The 17,895-nt window shown below is 39.3% G+C and overlaps 1 protein-coding gene across 1 annotated transcript in view; it reads right to left on the bottom strand.

Moving 5' to 3' along the window:
• Window positions 1-17,895, bottom strand: part of BARD1 (BRCA1 associated RING domain 1) — a 64,845-nt gene that overhangs the window by 29,946 nt on the left and 17,004 nt on the right. The window contains exons 5-6 of the mRNA XM_032805318.2: window positions 1,167-1,247; window positions 184-356 (exon numbers count right to left, since the gene is read on the bottom strand). Coding sequence (XP_032661209.1) covers window positions 184-356; window positions 1,167-1,247 — 254 coding nt within the window. The remainder of the gene's footprint in view (window positions 1-183; window positions 357-1,166; window positions 1,248-17,895) is intronic.

The following is a 17,895-nucleotide window of genomic DNA, read 5'->3' as shown; positions in this document are numbered from 1 at the left end:
AAGGGGGAAGGTAAGGGTTTTGTGTAATTGAACACAAAAAGAAACTCCCACTGCAAAAAACATATGTATTATATCAAGAGCTTTGGATCAAATTTACTCAGTGTTACATCCTGGACTTTCACCAGTAACATCAATTCGGAAATAAAGAAGTCAATTACAAAATAACATTACACATTTACTCACACTGCATCCTGGGAAGCTCCATGTGAGAGCAACAGCTCAACAATGCTCACATGCCCATTCTTGGCAGCATCATGAAGCGGTGAGTCATTCTGATACCCAGTAGTGTTCACCAGTGCCCTGTGCTGTAGCAATAGCTCCACCACCTTCTTGTGCCCATGATTACAAGCCTCGTGCTAGCCGGTGATGTTGACAAGAAGTACGCAGGAAAGAAAGACATAAAATTCTAATGAAAGCACAGAATTTTTTTTTTAAAATGGAGGTTTGTCACCACGAGTTAATGCATTCACTTTCATAGCATCTCTCAGACTGGTAGCATGCTATGGAGACATTATTTAATTTTGACAATGCAATGGCCATCATGAGTAATTATCTTTTCAAACATGGCATTGAAAAAGAGCACAGAGGAACTGAACAGAGACCACCTGGTGTACAAATAAGACTAATTTGGAAGGCATTCCTTTATATCAACTAGGGTCAAACATGCTCTTTGGGAGAAAAAGGCAGTGTATGAAAAAGGATTAGCACTCACTATCTATCATTTTTTTTAATGAAATTCAAGCATGCACGAATACAAAAATATATCTAACCAAAGTTCAAATTCCACTGTCTAATGTGCACCCAAAATGGTGAGAACTATAGATCTAATGGCATTAACAGTTTACAAGATGCACAAGAAACTGTGCTTGCACAGTAACCTGGAAAGAGATCATTTTCCACACTTAAGAAATCACAGGTGAAGATTGTCCTAAATACGATAGTAAAAGTGACAGAGAACACTGACACTTGAGGAGAAGTGGGGTGATTCTAAAGGAAGAGCATTCTCACACTGTCATAAGGAAGACTATTTCCCTTCCCTTCCCTTCTTCTTTATGCTTTGGATACAATAAAGATAGGGGTGGGAAAGAACAAACTATAAAAAATGGAAGTGTGGAGGAAAGGACAACAGACAAAAATGAAAATATCAGAAAAATGTTGATACTCACCAATGGCGTCCATCCAGCATGGTCTTTAACATTGGGGTCTGCTCCATTTTTCAGTAAGTGTTCAACGGCTGATACATCACCCTAGAAGGGAAAAAAAATCATTGCTAAACTTCTTAGGAAGGATAGATACAACAAAGAATGAGAGAGAACAATAATAAGCTGCATTATTCTGATTCCATTCAACCAAGACTTTCATTTAGACAATGTCAACCTACAAACTTTTACTTATTTGAAAACAACACTGTTTATTAGTATAGTTTATTCAGAAACACCTAAAAGCTTTATTTAAGTCAGGAGCAGACTGAATAAGGCACACTGTAAATAATTCAGAATACATAACTGGACAAGTGTGTGCAGACTGCAATCTATTGGCTAAGACTGACTGCAAGGATTAAGAACAGGTACATTTACCCAAAAATTACACGTCCTTCAAACCAAAAATTGTGTCAAACTAATCTAAATGACTAGCTAGAAATATGCACAAGTGAACTCGATTTATGTGCCTGTCTTAGACACATCCAACTTGCATGACTAAAAATACTGAAAGAAAAAGCAAAGAGGAAGTATTTCTACTTAATTTTTCAATTATTATGCAAGTTAAAGCTGCCAGCACTCTGATATCATTGGCAGCTATGCTACCATCATAATTTCATTTCCATTCTGGTAGAACACTACAAGATATTCAAGTTTTGCTAAGGCAGAGGTGGAAGCCATACAGGAAGGAAAGGGGAATGCCTGAGACAGAAACTATGGGGAGTAGAAGGAGGAGCCTAGAAGAATATAACCTACAATTCACCAGAATACCCACAAAATTGGTTAAAGTCGAGGACTTAAGAGCTCCCAGACTCCCTGATTATTAGAATTCTGAACCTGTGCTGTCAGACACTGCTTGGAGTACGATAAATGCTTCTTCACTCCTGTCTATAACTCTGTTCGAATGCCTACTTTGTTGTGTTTCTATCACTTAATATTTTTATGCAAATAGGTTATTGACCTATCATGCAACCCCAACCTGGAGGACCAGTTGACTGCTATTCGTCTGGTCCCTATCTTTTCACTTGTCCAGCTTGATGGCCCTACCAGGAGTTACAACTCCCACCAGCATAGTTTTTGGTCAGTGGAAAACATAAGGCGTCCCACCGTCTCAAGGTGCAGTCCCCAGGGAAGTCTTATTAGAAGAGTCCTTAGCAAAATTTGTACTGCCAGCTACAAACCCCAAGATGGGAAGATCGAAAAACCAGGAGAGAAAGAGAAAGAGAAAGAGAAAAAGAAGAAAGGAAGGAAGGTAAGAGGGGGGACACACAAAAGGAGAGACAAGGTAGGAAAAACCATAAGGGAGAAGTAAGAACTCCACGTGCCAAGAACCTAAGGCTACACAGATGGCAAAAAAGGAGAGAAAAATTGTTGAAGACAGAACTGCAGAGACAATATGGAATAAAACAGAATAGGTGAAATGAAATCTCCTGCCCTCATGGTGAAAGCTCAAACAAAGAAGGCCTCCAGTGCAGATCTATTGAAAACAGGGTAAGGGAACCCAGAAAGGTTAAAAACCAGCAGCTCTCGTTCTCAACAAAAAGCTGTGGAAGGAGTTAATACCTGAATCACTATGCACTAGCTGTAATTCTTGTGCCATCAGGTATATTAACTGAAAGACATCCTGACCATTATTCCACTACCACACTACATACCTTAGAATTCACCTCTCTCTTTAGGAACAATAAATATGAGACCCAAAATTGAGGACAGTATAAAACCAAATGAACGAGAGCATCAAACTGTTCTGTGATAGCAAGGAACATTTCTGAGACCATGTAGAATAGCATTAAACCTCATTCTTTACAACCAAAGAAAACTCTTCCAAGACAATGAACTCTGTTCAGCAGAAAAATAACCAGCAAATGATAAAAGAAATATTCACTCAACATTCACATAAAATGCTGAAAAGCTCTGACTTTATATAAGTCAACTGAATTTATATCACCAAGAGATATGTTCCATGCATTACAATCACAACCTAGACGCCCCCAGCAAAATGTTACATTTTAAGCAATTAAAGAATATACAATTCTAGTTAGAATATTTTTAGGTCTCGAGGAAAGAGACAAGTTGAAACCACGTACAAATATTCACAAGCATGGAAGACAGTGATCGGTACAACAGCTTTTCCCATGGATAAAAAGAATTACCTATGGTAAGTGATATCTGAGCTTCTCTTTTAAAATTATTAAGTTTGCAAACATATATAACAGTGGTTGATATTTTTGCAGTGTTCCCTTACAGCAGTTAACACACCTAGCAAATAATTGGTATCTGCCATTAGGTACGTTAACTGCTCAGAATGTTAACATTTATATTACAAATCCATAAAATGCTAGTTTAATTTTTATTACAGTAAAATTTTGCTGCTGTTGACAACTAGAAGTACTATCAACACATATAGACTGAAAAAGGGATAGAGTAAAACTAGAAAACTATAACTCCGTTGTAAACTGAGAAATGAGTGGGATTTTTTTCTCTGGAAATGAGAAAAAACCCATTTTGTTACCTAGGCTGTGAATGGAACTTCTCTTTTTACCACTTGCAATTCACAATAAAAGTGGAAGGAATGGGAGAGGAGCTTTCATTTCAATTACACACATGCACAATGACTGAACAGCTACTGTCAATCAGGATTAGAAATGATGCCTTAAGAAAGCTGTTTGTGGCCTAGAGACTGACAGAGGAAATATAGCCAGAAATTAAAGTTTAAATTTACAGCCGCAGGGCATGTTAGTACGCTCATGGAAGTTATGTCTCTGCACCGTGAACTTTTAGGAGGTTCTGAGAATGCATTCAACTACTTGACAGTGAATACTCGTTGAAAAAAGAAACATGCAAGGAAAAAATAGGGAGGACAGATCTTCAACTGGCATATACTAGGGATTCAGTCTTGCTAGGTTCCAAGGTCCCAACAGTGCTCCAACGATACACTTAAAAACAAAATTAACTTTAAGCACTGACTTCAATGGGATAATTCCAATGCTTACCAGGTAAGTCAGGGCCTTAAGCATTCTGCTGGGTCAGGGCCAGAGTGCTCAGCACCTAGCAGAATTGAGCCCCAATTAAGGATATGATTCTATGTATCATCCATCCTGGAAGGAATCAAGATGATAAGTGATAATTTAATGTTCTTTGACAGTTTTCACCTGCTGCAAAGAAAACACAACAGGAGTCTCCATCTATACATAGCTTTTGTTTCAAGAGTACCATCTAGTACTCACTTAACAAAAAAGCTCAGAAAACTTGCTTTGGCTTTTATTTTAAAGTAAATTAAATTTCTCATGATCAGGTACAAAATTATTTGCTTTATTCTACATGTTTTTGCTACTCTACGATAAGTCAATCAAACATTCTACCGCACAATATTTGCACTGAGGTAATACCACTAAAATATTTTGTGCCTGTTTGAGCTTACGCTAGCAAGGGCTTGTTATGTTAAGGTTAATGGAAAAAATGGGCTCAAAGAGTCTTAGAATATCAGGATTGGAAGGGACCTCAGCAGGTCATCTAGTCCAATCCCCTGCTCAAAGCAGGACCAATTCCTAACTAAATCCCAAATCGCCCCCTCAAGGATTGAACTCACAAGCTTGGGTTTAGTAGGCCACTGCTCAAACCACTGATCTATTCCTCTCCCAAAAAACGTTAAGATGATCCTGTCACTACACAACACTAAACATTGAAACACGGTTTGGGGCTTCAAGTATAGCCACCTCAGCCTGTTTTGTCCCATAGTACTATCCTTAATAACCTTTTGTTAAAGATACAGAAAAAAAGGAAAAACAATTAAAGCATTTGAATTTAAAGTACTAAGTAAGAACTTCATTTTAACAATATTTCTTATTCCTTTTAGCTGTATTCAGTTCTGTTTTTTAAAAAAAAGGAAAACCTTGTATGACACTATTTTAGATAGCATTAAATATGTTAACAACTGGGGATGGTTATCTGGGGAAGAGAGAAAAAAGTTAGTTGAGATGGACTGGAACTGATGTTGAAAGGAAGCAGGATCCGATTTCAATAACAACAACAACAACAAAGGACAAATAGCCACAAAAGAGTAAAAGGGTATAGAAAAGAATCACAAAGATAGAAAATGCAGTTTCTGTGGTGTTCACGCTTACCTGCAACCCTGATGTGGAGAAACGTGCAGCACAGTCTTCCCAGCCATTCTGAGACCTGGTAAACTTGTATCAGCATCTTTGCATTAGGCTGTTTAAGACATTACTTAGAACTGCCTCTCTGGTTGCAGGCTCACAGCAGTGTTGTGAATCTCTTTCTTGGGTGGCTTAGCCACACTTATTAAACAAAAGGCAAGAGAGAGATAAGAAAAGATGGAGAAGGAAGGAACATGGCATGGGGGGGCTGAGAACAGAAAGCCAAATCTCATGTTCCAGGTGATGCTCAGGATTTTGCCACCTCCATGAGCTTTGGCTATGTCATCTGGGTCCTTCTCTCTGGCCCTGCCTGGTCAGTTTAGGACATTTCTCAGGAGCAGACAGTAGACATCCAATTGCGTCATGATGGATTCTTGGATCCCAACAAATGACGGGGTAATACCAATGATGGTAAAGCTCATTATTTACAGTCCACCCATTTCCAGCTTTAGATCCCCCAGAAGTGTTTCAAAAGGACCCAAGGGATAATGGACAGAATGACCTGTCCTTTCATTACTTTGTCCATCAATTAGACCTCGTTTCCAACCCACCAATTCCTGGCCATTAATTTCCAATTCCATTCTCCTTTATTTACTAGTTATGATCTTAATCTTTGGGTGACATGAGTAGACCTTTTAGTTTGGACTAATTCAGTCTCTCTCGCTTTTGCTGACTTTTATGAGTAATTTTATATAACTCACTGAGCTGGACTTCTCTGGCCTTTATCAATTTAGAGTATAGGCCTCTGCCCAACAAATTTATTTAAAAGACTTGGGATTCTCCAACTTGGGAGAATACCACCTGATGTTCATATGTCTGAGACAGGAAAAGACGTTACCTTGCTAAAGCTGATATAGTAAATTAATGGGGGGAAGAGGGGTATTGTTAATAAGTGAATAGCACCCCAAAGAAATAACTAGCTTGTGTACAAGGAAAGACACCATCACAGGGTGTGGGGGCACAATTATCTGCTGGAGACATACCAACGGCAGATTATTTTAAGCTGATTATCAAGGTTATGAATAGTAGAAATGAAAAATTACACGATTCCAGTTAGCCTTCACTATGCTGCAGGTTGGGAAAGCTCCAAGAAGCACAGCAGCATGAAAGGCACTGGAGCCACCTATCTGCAAGTCTAGAAAACAGCATTGCATTGGTTTACGTGGAGAAGAATATCATAAGAACATAAGAATGGCCGTACCGGGTCAGACCAAAGGTCCATCTAGCCTAGTATCTGTCTACTGACAGTGGCCAATGCCAGGTGCCCCAGAGGGAGTGAAACTAACAGGCAGTGATCAAGTGATCTCTCTCCTGCCATCCATCTCCAACCTCTGACAAACAGAGGCTAGGGACACCATTCCTTACCCATCCTGGCTAATAGCCATTGATGGACTTAACCACTATGAATTTATCCAGTTCTCTTTTAAACATTGTTATAGTCCTAGCCTTCACAACCTCCACAGGTAAGGAGTTCCACAAGTTTGCTGTGCGCTACTTGAAGAAGAAATTCCTTTTATTTTCTTTAAACCTATTGCCTATTAATTTCATCTGGTGACTCCTAGGAAGCTTCTGTTGATTATGCTGCACTTAACCCTCAGTTTTACTTGAGCAAACAGGAGATATTTGACACTGTGCGATACGGCTCCTGTGCTCTGTTCCCAAAGTGTTCTGCAGCAGGGGAGGGTCTCTGGTAGTGTGTGTATCACTGGCATATGGATGCTGAAACTGGCAGAGTAAGTGGCATTGTGGGGCTGGCGTAAACCTTAACTCTCCATTTCCCCTTTCAAGAACCAAGGGGACAGTAACCTTACGTGAAGTCAATTCTCATAGTTCTCCTGCATGAACATCCCAGTAGAGGGCTCTCTGAGTGGGGCCAGCAGAGCCCACTCTTCACTGTGAAATACACAGCCACTTCCTCGAAGGTTACCGGCCCCTGAAAGAGCAAGAGCTCCAACACTCAATACTGCTGCCCGTGCTGTATCAACATTAGACTCTAGACATCATAGGTCAGACAGGACCAATTAATGATCCTCTAGTCTAGATACCTCCTGTATAGTCAAGGCAGGCACTAAAACTCTTACCTCATACACCACATTTTAATACCCACAATACCGCCGAACCCCAATGACTGGTTAATTGAGATTTTCCTCCATAAAATTGTAGAAATTTGAAAGACCTGAAGCTTGCAGGAATTCCCCCCCACGTCTCAGCGATCTATGCCCAACTGACTGCAGCGGTAAGGCGAATTAAAACCATCAGGGGACTATGTCTCAATCCACCCTGGAGGACTATTTCCTTCCACGACAAAAATTGGCGATCAGCTAAACCTTGATGTCATGTGTGGCAAGATCTCACCAGCCCGCATCCATAGAATGTCTCTGTCAGTAACTCTCAGTTTCCCTATTACCATCGAACCATCCCTCTCACGACCAGTTTCGCAGCCATGACTTACACTCTGCCGATAATCCAAATAGTCAACTTCGCCACAAATTAAAGCATACCTCTCCCTGCAATACAATCCCCTCACTATAATTATCCACAGCCTTAGTTCTTTTCAATGCCAGTACTCAAGTCTATTTTGGCTCCCAATTCTATTCTCCATAGAAGGCTATTCCGAACTATCATCTACATGCCACTAATGGATTAGAAAACCTTGTCTTTTTACATTTCACTTTAGTTCTATTTAATCTTACCTATATGAGTTTGTCACCCAATTCGTCTACGTGCCTAACTTGTAACTAACTTAAAATAATTCCACTACTCCTACCGTTCCTCGTGAACTATCTCACATCCCCCTAACTGAATAATATTGATTTGTTTATATCATAGCAGGGCAAGCGAGCATTTATACCTCCCCCTGAGAGGTTCTTTTGGCTTTGGCACACGTCCTAAACATAGCCAAGCTCTCTTTAAAGTTACTACCTTTCAGATAGGGTGCAGTTTTTCCCTTCCTCGGAGAATCATACCGTAGGTAGCCGCGTCTCGCTGAACCTGTTCAGTTGGAAATTCATCCTTCATTTAACATGGCGTACTACCAGAACTGCGACGAGCAATATTCCGGTGGGTCTACGCGGGGGTTCGCTATCATAACGGGGCTCACTAACTACCTCCTTTCTTCCTTGCTTGCGAAATACCTCGCCAGGATGCGATTCCTAAAACGCATTTGCATGTTTCTATTTAACAGCCATCTACACATTCGCGCGTGTTTCATAGTTCATCCTAGTCTTCAAACCAATGACTCTCCTACAAGGTCCTTTATCCATGTCTCCGTCGTTGTATCCAACTGATGCGTCCCCGAGTTATCACATCTAAAATTCTTGGTATTATGTATCCCTAGTGCAATGACCTTGCACTTATCTTCACTATTATATTTAATCCTATTTACTATTACTCGTGTGTTACAGGTGGCGATGTTCGGGAATAGTTCCTGGTCCTCCTCCGTGTTCGCAATACCCCCCCAGCTTCGTGTCATCCGCCAAAACGTTTATTAAACACATTCCCATCTGTTTGCCAAGCGTCAGTAATAAGTAGTTAAATAAAGAATCAGTCTCAACCGTTATCCTTGAGGGATCCGCTAGATAACTCCTTCCAGCCTGGACTAGTTCACCTTCAGTTACGATCACGCCATGACTGTTACCCCTTTAACAGTCCTTTCTCCTTATCTAACTTCCGTATTCGTCCCCCACTCTTTTCCAGTTTAACTTATACAGTTCTCTCTCGTGTGCGGTACCGGTGTCAACGCCTTTATGAAATCGAGGTCAATATTTTCTGATCTATCCGCATACTTCCTTTGTCTAAGTAATCCGTCCACGCTCTCAAAGAGGACGTATCAGGTTGGTTGACGATCTCACCTTATTAGTTAAATCATGTTGGCATTCGTCCAATTTTCCATTGACCTCTCCCCCCCCAGATTTGGGGTTCTCTTACTTACTTTTCTCCTCCTTAAATTATATTTTTCAGAGCTCACACACGAATTGTGTCTAAGCTACACAGGTTCTTCATAATCTAACGCCGGATCACTTTTCTTCCCTTTCTTAATAATAGGACTAGCTGTGAGCAATTCTCCAGTCGTCCGGCACACACACCACGAGGTTTACTCCATCTTGTAAAAAATTCGCTAAGCTGGGGCTTCGCAATTTTACGTGCTATTCGCCTTTAAATATACTCAGGGGGAGTTGTCCTTGGTCCTCGATTTTGTTCACCATCTCAAGGCTGTAATCAGTTTGGCCCTACCTCAGTGCGGTAATGATGACCATCCATATCCATTTCCGTTTGTCAATCCCTCATCGTCCTTAACACTCCTCACTTCTATTAAGGACGAGGCAAAGTACTTATTTAGATTATTGGGCCACTGCCTAGGTTATCCTTAACTTCCGTTCCCATCTCAGTATTATATGCGGCCACTTCTCTTCTTGTTTTCTTCTCTATTTTTGTGGGCTGTAGAACCTTTACTATTGGTTTTTTGGATATTACCCTTCGCTCAAGGTCCAGTCTCCGCGAGACTTTTAGTCTTCTCACTTTATCCCTTACACTTTACTGTACCTTCCTGTAAATGCTTCTCTTGCTAATCCCGCCTTCTTCCACTCACTGTAAGCTTTTTCTGCTTTTTTCCTAATCCCTCTCTCTGTAGCTTGCTTGCTACACCAGCTCGGCGTCCAAGACTCTGCCCATGGTTTTTTTACCCTTTCTTGGGATAGGCAGGGCGTTCCGGACAGTTCCGCAGCTGCGACTTTAAGTAATTTCCATGGCCTCTCTTCCGCATTTTATATTCCAACAATAGTGTCCTCATCGTCCGCTCCATTCTAATAATTTCCTAATACTCTTTAAATTAGCCCTCGGAGAAGTCGAAAACCCTAACCCAGTTCTACTGTGTTCTCCTTCCATCTAGTTTGAACTGAATCAGCTCTGATCACTCGAACCAAAGGTTGTCCCTACCACCAGTTTCTTCGACGAGTCCTCACTACTCACAAACCACATCTATAATGGCATCCCCTCTCTAGGTGGCTTCGAATTTACTCGATGATGAAGATATCATCCGTGCTATTCACATCCGAAAAATGTCTGGACGCTCCTCTATTCATTGCAGCCACTCGTACTAATAGTCTATATTTTCCGGGAGTTGAGCGAATCGCTCCCGATAATCACACATCCCCTTCATCTTGATTTCCGTTACATTAAAGAATTATAATAGAGGTCTTCTTCCTCCTTTAGGTTCAGTACTACCGGTGATCAGATCCCGAGAGGTCTGGTCAGCACCCGCAAGCACCTATCTCTGGCGGAATGCTCATATTAGGTTTTTGTCCGTGTAGATTTTTTAACCCCTGACAGAACTCCTCTAGTCCTCTATTCCATCACTTTCTGTAATTCTTACAGTTCCCCCATCATGATGCTACAATGGCTACTTCGCACCTTTGCCTTTCTTCCTGTGTGTCTAACAGACACTCGCTTTCAATACCCGATACTCCAGTGCTGATGTACTCTTCATAGAGTGTGTTCTTGTTATTCCCTTTGATCATCGTTTCACTTACCCTGCATCCTTAGCTCTCCAGTTTCCAACACTCTGGCCTCCAACGACTCCAACGGTCTCTGAGGGCCAGGAGCTCCTTGCACCAAATGCACACATCATACATACATAGAGCGGTTCCTCAACAGCGCAGGGGCTGTCTGACCGGAGGTGGGACAATTCTACAGTGTCCCGGAAAGCCTCACCAGCATATCTCTCTGCTTCTCTTAGTTCCTCCAGTTCCGCCACCCTGGTCTCCAAAGTCCGTACATGGTCTCTGAGGGCCAGGAGCTCCTTGCACCGACTGCACACATACGCCACCCGCCTACAGGGCAGCTGATCATGCATGCTACACTCAGTGCAAAAAACTGGATAGGCCCCACTCTGCAGCTGGCCTTCTGCCTCCATTGTCTCCTAGTTAATGGAAGGGTTGTTTAAAGCATCATCCCCAGCCCAGCTCCCCTCCTCCCCTTTTTTAATGAAACCTTAGATTCTGCAGATGCTGATGGCACTTCCCCAGAAAAGCTGTCCATTTGGCATGGGTAAGTGGATTTTTTCAAGTCCTAATATCAATTGTATCAAATGCTAGTGCTGACAGATGGTTAAGAAAAGCAGCCAGCATCCCTTTCACTATTTTATAAAATTTTCCCCCTTTTCTACTTCTATTAAAGATATTTTGCAGCTTCCTTATAATAATCTGTGAGTTAAAGTTAATGAACATATTAAGTGCCAGGATGGAAAAAATAAAGTACAATGAGAATTAGAGTATCACATGAAAGACTGAAGCTGAGACCAGGGGATAAGTCTACAGAATTTGACTCCTTCTCTACTTTCTAAAGCTCCAAGGTGATTTTACTATACTGCAAGTCAAACAAAAAGAACCACATACCTTGATCTAATGAGTGAACGACTTGATTGTTAAACAACCCAGTTCCCCACCCCCCACTCTTATTGTTTTCCCACATCTTATTTATCATTTATATTAAGTGGAGAAAGAGGATGACAAAAAATTAGAGAACTTATGGTAATTGTGAATGCTCTGACAAACGTTAAAGAAAACCATCGCCTCTGATTTCTTTAAAATTAATTTCCTCACCAGCAGATCATTTAGAGGGTAATGAGCATGGTGGCTCAGCACATGTATTTGTAACATAAAACATCCAAGAAGAGTTAAGCTCCAATCTCATAACTAAAACAACTCACAGAGACTGAGCACCGTAAAAAGCAATATTTGTAGAACACTGGAAACAATTTTACATTCAACATTAATATTTGGGAAAGATTGCTGTGATCATGCTCAATTCTTGGATTTCTAAATTCAGTATTTTAAGTAGTTAAGAGGCTTTTATATTTGTCTGAAATACATTTAAGCTGTCAGGTGTGAATTTCATTTGAAAAAGCCTAGAAATTATTGTCTACAACAGTCTACTTAGTATTACTACAGCACTTAGATTTAAAAGGACATAATCAACTTTAAATGTAGTCAATTTCAAACAAACTACAGGCAGTAGCAGGTACTGCACCTGTTTCTGAGTTACCGTACCTATTCCTGGGATTTTTCAATCTCAATTAGTTTCCAGTTCTTAAAAAACTGGATCTTTCTTCACTGTGTGAAAAAGCTTTATGTGGCTTAGTTATTTAAACTGATTGCTTTTTTTTACATAAAACTTAACCATTCTAATTGTTCTCAGTAAAAATACCGAGGTTTTGGGGACAGATGACTGGTGAATTGAACTTATTGAAATGGAATCCAGAAGTCACTTTATAGAGGAGTGGACATAGCAACCTTAGACTCAGGAACACCGTGAAAGGAGGTTTATACCTTATGTGTCTGGATCTCTCTAGAAATGCAGCCCTGTAGCATACGTGATAAAGCTCAGTGGCTCAGATGGGATTACCCAGCAGTCTTGACTGCACTAAATGCAAGTGCCATGAAAGTAAAGGGGGTCCAGTACTGCAGACTAAACTTGGACAGATACACAAAAATTGAGGGTCCCTGGAATAGAGAGAATAGATGTCAAGTAATCTTTTCACTAGCACCCAAAGCAAGTCCTGATTGTCCCACACTGTTCCTTCAATTAAAATAAAGTTACCAAAATAAATGCAACTTGCTTTGTGCTCCCAGAGTCAGAGTGCAATAACTCTATGCTTAGCTGCTACACGTTTAGGGCATAAAGCTCAAATGCACTTTCCAACTAAATGTGCTATGCACCTGACTTGTTCTCATCTCATCCCATGTTTTATCATTCTTTCCTCTTGCTGGACTTTATACTAGTGCTGCTTTTGCTCAGGGAGCCTTCCGCACAGCCTATCCTGCCCAGTGACCCTGCAGCTTGCAGGAGAAATACAGGCAAAATCTTATCTGCAGGGAAGTTTATGCAGGAAGTTTACAGGATTCTCATATCCAGGCCAAATTTAAAACCCCGTGGTAACAATAAGCCAGAGGTGCAAGTTCCTGTGTTTTAAATCACCACACATGTAAGGCAGTAGTTCTCTGATCTAACGTTTAGTAATAAAAGAATTTAGATAATTAAGATGTGGGAGAACTGTGTGGAGTGGGGCTTTCCCCAACCGTTTAGATAATTTTAAAAGTATAAAAGGCCACATTTTGCACTTTAACTACTTGGAAATTTTACCTTTAATGAGTATGGAGGGTAATAAAAAACATGAGTTCAGTTCACTAGGCAAATAGCTACATTCAATCTAATTTATGAATGCAATTCAGCATGAAGCTCATCCACTCTAACCTTTTTTCAGAAGCATTTTGCTTTTAGAATGTTTATTATTAGTGTAGAAGTAGTAAAATGGGAAAGAAACACACACACTTCCAGCTTTGATTGATTTCGAATAGCACAATACACTTAATTTTAATGCTTGATAATGTTGTTAATTATCTCTTTTAAAAGACAAAAAAAGTAGAACTCAATTAGCTTTCATTAAGTGCAATGTATTAGGGCCTACAAGCTAATGAAAATAATATGGATTTTATAATTAACAAAGTCCCAGAGAATTTAGTTTTAATTCTGTTATATTTTTACAAGACTGTTTCCATTACAGCGACAATTTGACAAACATGGATGGATGAAGAAATCAGGAAAACAATGTTAGAAATACTGAGAAAAACTCATTGTGCTTGTGGAATTGAAATCGCTGACTGGGCTGCCTTTCATGTATTATAGTCCAAAATTCTCTAATTTAGCCTAACTTACAGAAGAAGTCAAGTACAGAGATTAGTCAGCTCCCATTTTTGTTTGTGCTATGTTCACTGTATACACTATGGATCAGCAACCTTTCAGAAGTGCTGTGCCGAGTCTTCATTTATTCACTCTCATTTAAGGTTTCGCGTGCCAGTAACACATTTTAACGTTTTTAGAAGGTCTCTTTCTATAAGTATATAACATATAACTAAACTATTGTGGTATGTAAAGTAAATAAAGTTTTTAAAATGTTTAAGAAGCTTCATTTAAAATTAAATTAAAATGCAGAGCCCCCCGGACCAGTGGCCAGGACGCAGGCAGTGTGAGTGACCCTGAAAAATCAGCTCGCATGCTGCCTTTGGCAGGCATGCCATAGGTGGCCTATCCCTGGTATACAGACTGAAATACAAACACTTGCTGAAAGGTTTCAAGATAACACTACTTTACTTCTCTGAATCCAGAACAATAAAACACAATCAAAACACAGACACACACGAAGCAGGCTGTGCCCTAAGACGGAGGCGCATAAAATTCAACCCACCTGGCTCTTTACAGACTGACTGCTGAAGACCCAGATTGCGTGCCTCCCTTCAACCAAGACTTGAAACCTCCTTAAAAAACTTAAGGCATAGCTTCTAAATTTTAACAGTTTTCAATACTCCACAGCTTGCGTTACAGTGGTTCCTAGAGCACTGCATTAGCTGCAGTATGTACACAATACAGGATTGTTCCTGCCCTCAAGATTTTATCATCTAAATACACATGACAAGTGTGGAAGAAAAAGTATTATCTTCATTTTACAGAAGGGGAAGTGAAGCACAGAGAGATAAAGGATGTGTTTACGTTACAATTAAAAACCAGGCTGGCCTGTGCCAGCTGAATTGGATTTGCGGGGCTCGAGTTATCTAACTGCAGTCAGGGTGAACAAACATCAATGATTTAAATAAATAAATAATCAATATTTTGCATTTAAATCGGATTTTTTTGGATAAAATTCTTTGAGGAAAAAACCTATCTAAAGATAGTTTTAATTAAGATACATTATAACTCAAAGATTATAAATTCTAATTCTATAATATGAGACAATATATTCATGTAATGTTTAAGAAAAGTTTTGTAAATGAGTTCCAGTAGTTCATGGATTAGTGACCAATCTTATGGGGCTCCAGGGGTTTCTCTATAGATTCTTTCAGTTAATCTTTCCATCTGTCCAATAGGACTCAGTGCTCAGTCTAGAAGATACCATCAAAATTGCTTAGTTTTGCAGTTCTCAAACTGTGGATTTGTGTCTCCAGAGACAACATGCTTGCTAACTGCAAAAATGTTTTTAAATAAATAAATATATATACACACACACACACACACACACACACACACACACACACACACAGAGGTGAGAAATAACAGACCTCAACCCTATTGTTCCTCTGCAAATTTGTGTACACAGAGTCAATCCCTTACCTCTCTCTAAAAGTGCAAAGTTTCAAGAAGTTCAATGAATAGAAGATTGCTAGGGGTGGAATAAATCTGGGCAAGGGGAAGAAGTCTGGAGATAAATGTGAGAAGGAAGGGACAAGCAATAAAACCAAAGGTGAAACTGTTTGAGCAGCATATTCCAGAAGCCTTGAAGTCTTTCTGAGTGTAGGCTTCATTGAATTGAGATCTACCATTCTCTCACTAGAAGGGAAAGCCAATAATGGCAGCTGGCCATAAAAGTGACCCAGTTTGGGAATAAGAACCATTCAAGAAATATATCATATGCTGATGATGTTTTAAAGAAAGTCACATCCAGTGAACTGGTGGAAGTCACTTAAGCACTTGGATTCAGAGATTGTTGAAGTGATAACCTCACTTTTAACAGCAGTAGCTTCTTCTGTTGGTGTAGAAAGAATATTCTCTCTCGTTGGACTAATTCATTCCAAATTAAGAAATCGTTTGGGACCTGAAAAAGCAGGACAACTTGTTTTTCTTTTCCAGGTTATGAACAAACAGGAAAATGAAGGTGAAGACTGAGTTAGTTGCAGATGCCAATATTTTAAGTTGCACATGTTGACCTGGCTGACATCGTCGATTTAATTTTTGTGTTGTTTTTTTTAATTATATTTTACTATTTTAGTTAAAACAATTTTAACAAAAACAAACCTATTAAATTAAAAAATGCATATGCTTGTTTTGTTAGAATATTATATATTTGCTGTTGAAGAAAAAAATCCAGAACACATAATGTTGTTGTTTTAGTTAAATAAAAACAATTGAAATGTTTGTCTGATGATGTTCTCCTCCTAACACAACATGGCAAGAAAATCCTCCAAATATTAATGATTAACCTGTTGAATTGGAGATAGTTTGCCTCCCAATGACTTCATAAATATCAGCTTCAATTGCCTTTGGTAAATGAAATAACCAAACAATAATTCATTTTCTGATATAGCTGTAGAACTAATCTGAAAAGTTTTCACAATAAATCTCTTTAAAAATGCATAGTGTGTACCTTCTAAAAATGAAACCTACATCTCTGAGCTGTGAAGAATATGTATTAAGGTTATAACAATCAACAAGAATGCACTTTTATGTAGAAATCCATGATTAAATCAAGTTTTCCTGACTAGTGATTTAAATCAAATCCACCCTGACTGCAGTGTAGATGTTTCAGCACAGGCTGAAGCGTGGGCTTTAGGATCCCATGAGGTGGGGGAGTCCCAGTGCTCGAGGTCAAACCTGAATATCTACACTTAAAGGCAGTCACATTCTATTTTAGGGCAATAGAGAAGCCCCATCTAATTAAACCAATAATTAATAATACTGGGTGTTTTTTTAATGCAAACAAAATAAGGAAAATTGTACCAGTACTAATTAGGAACAGCACCGGATTTCCATTTTTAGCTCACTGACTATAAACATCAAGAAAACTGTACCTTGATAATTGAGCCTGATTGACTTCTCTTAGTTTACTCTGACTCTCATGATAAGCTGCATAGTTGCTCTTTTCCCCTCTCAAAAATACATTGAAGATACTGCAATCTTGAAGGAAAAGTGTGGGAAAGCTGTCAAGATAAGGCAAATTTTAGGACAATCAATCCTGACAGCATCCCTTAAAAAAAATCCCCTTGGAAACATACAGGGGTAGTTTCTAAGCAGCATTTTAATAATAAAAGATGAGTATGCTGAATTTGTGAACTGAGGTAATAGCAGGACAATCCTTAGAGCCCTCAAGTCACTAACTACAGTATATAATTTTCTCTACCATGATTAATTAAGTATAAATGATTTCAAAGAGAAGATTTGTACTCATAACCCATAAGTTCTAGTTCCATTTAATCAAATAGAAGAACTGTTTCATAAGCAGCAGGTAAGAATTGCTATAATGCCTCTATGAAAGGCAGAAAACAGTTATTTATCAAGGAAATTCTTTGACTCTACAAATAGAAGTGCTGCGTATCAGTGTCGGGATATTTTCAGGTATATCATTTCTAGAGGTACAGGAATTTTATTGATGAGACTATCTTTTATGTATGATTTAGTATAATATATATTTAAAGTGCTAATGCACAAAGCACAAGTTCTTTGAAATGACCCCAGATAACATTACCGAAGTTTTCCATATGCAATACTTCTCTGTCTGATCCCCCTAAAAGAGAACTTGAGGTGCTGTACAACAGAAAACAAAAAATACCCTCTTAAGAGGACACCAACTTAAAAAGGTCATTTATGTCAAACAGTTTTATCTGCTATTATAACTCCTATGATTATTATAGCCAAAAAGAGAATGAAAAAATATCCCTCCCCTTCTTATTTAGTGAACTTGACAACGACTACATAGGGGGGGAACAGTTAACTAA

Source organism: Chelonoidis abingdonii, chromosome 10 (assembly GCF_003597395.2).
Source record: "Chelonoidis abingdonii isolate Lonesome George chromosome 10, CheloAbing_2.0, whole genome shotgun sequence".
Classification (NCBI taxonomy): Eukaryota; Metazoa; Chordata; order Testudines; family Testudinidae; genus Chelonoidis; species Chelonoidis abingdonii.
The sequence above is the reverse complement of the archived record's forward strand: the minus strand, read 5'-3'. Positions and strand labels throughout refer to the sequence as shown.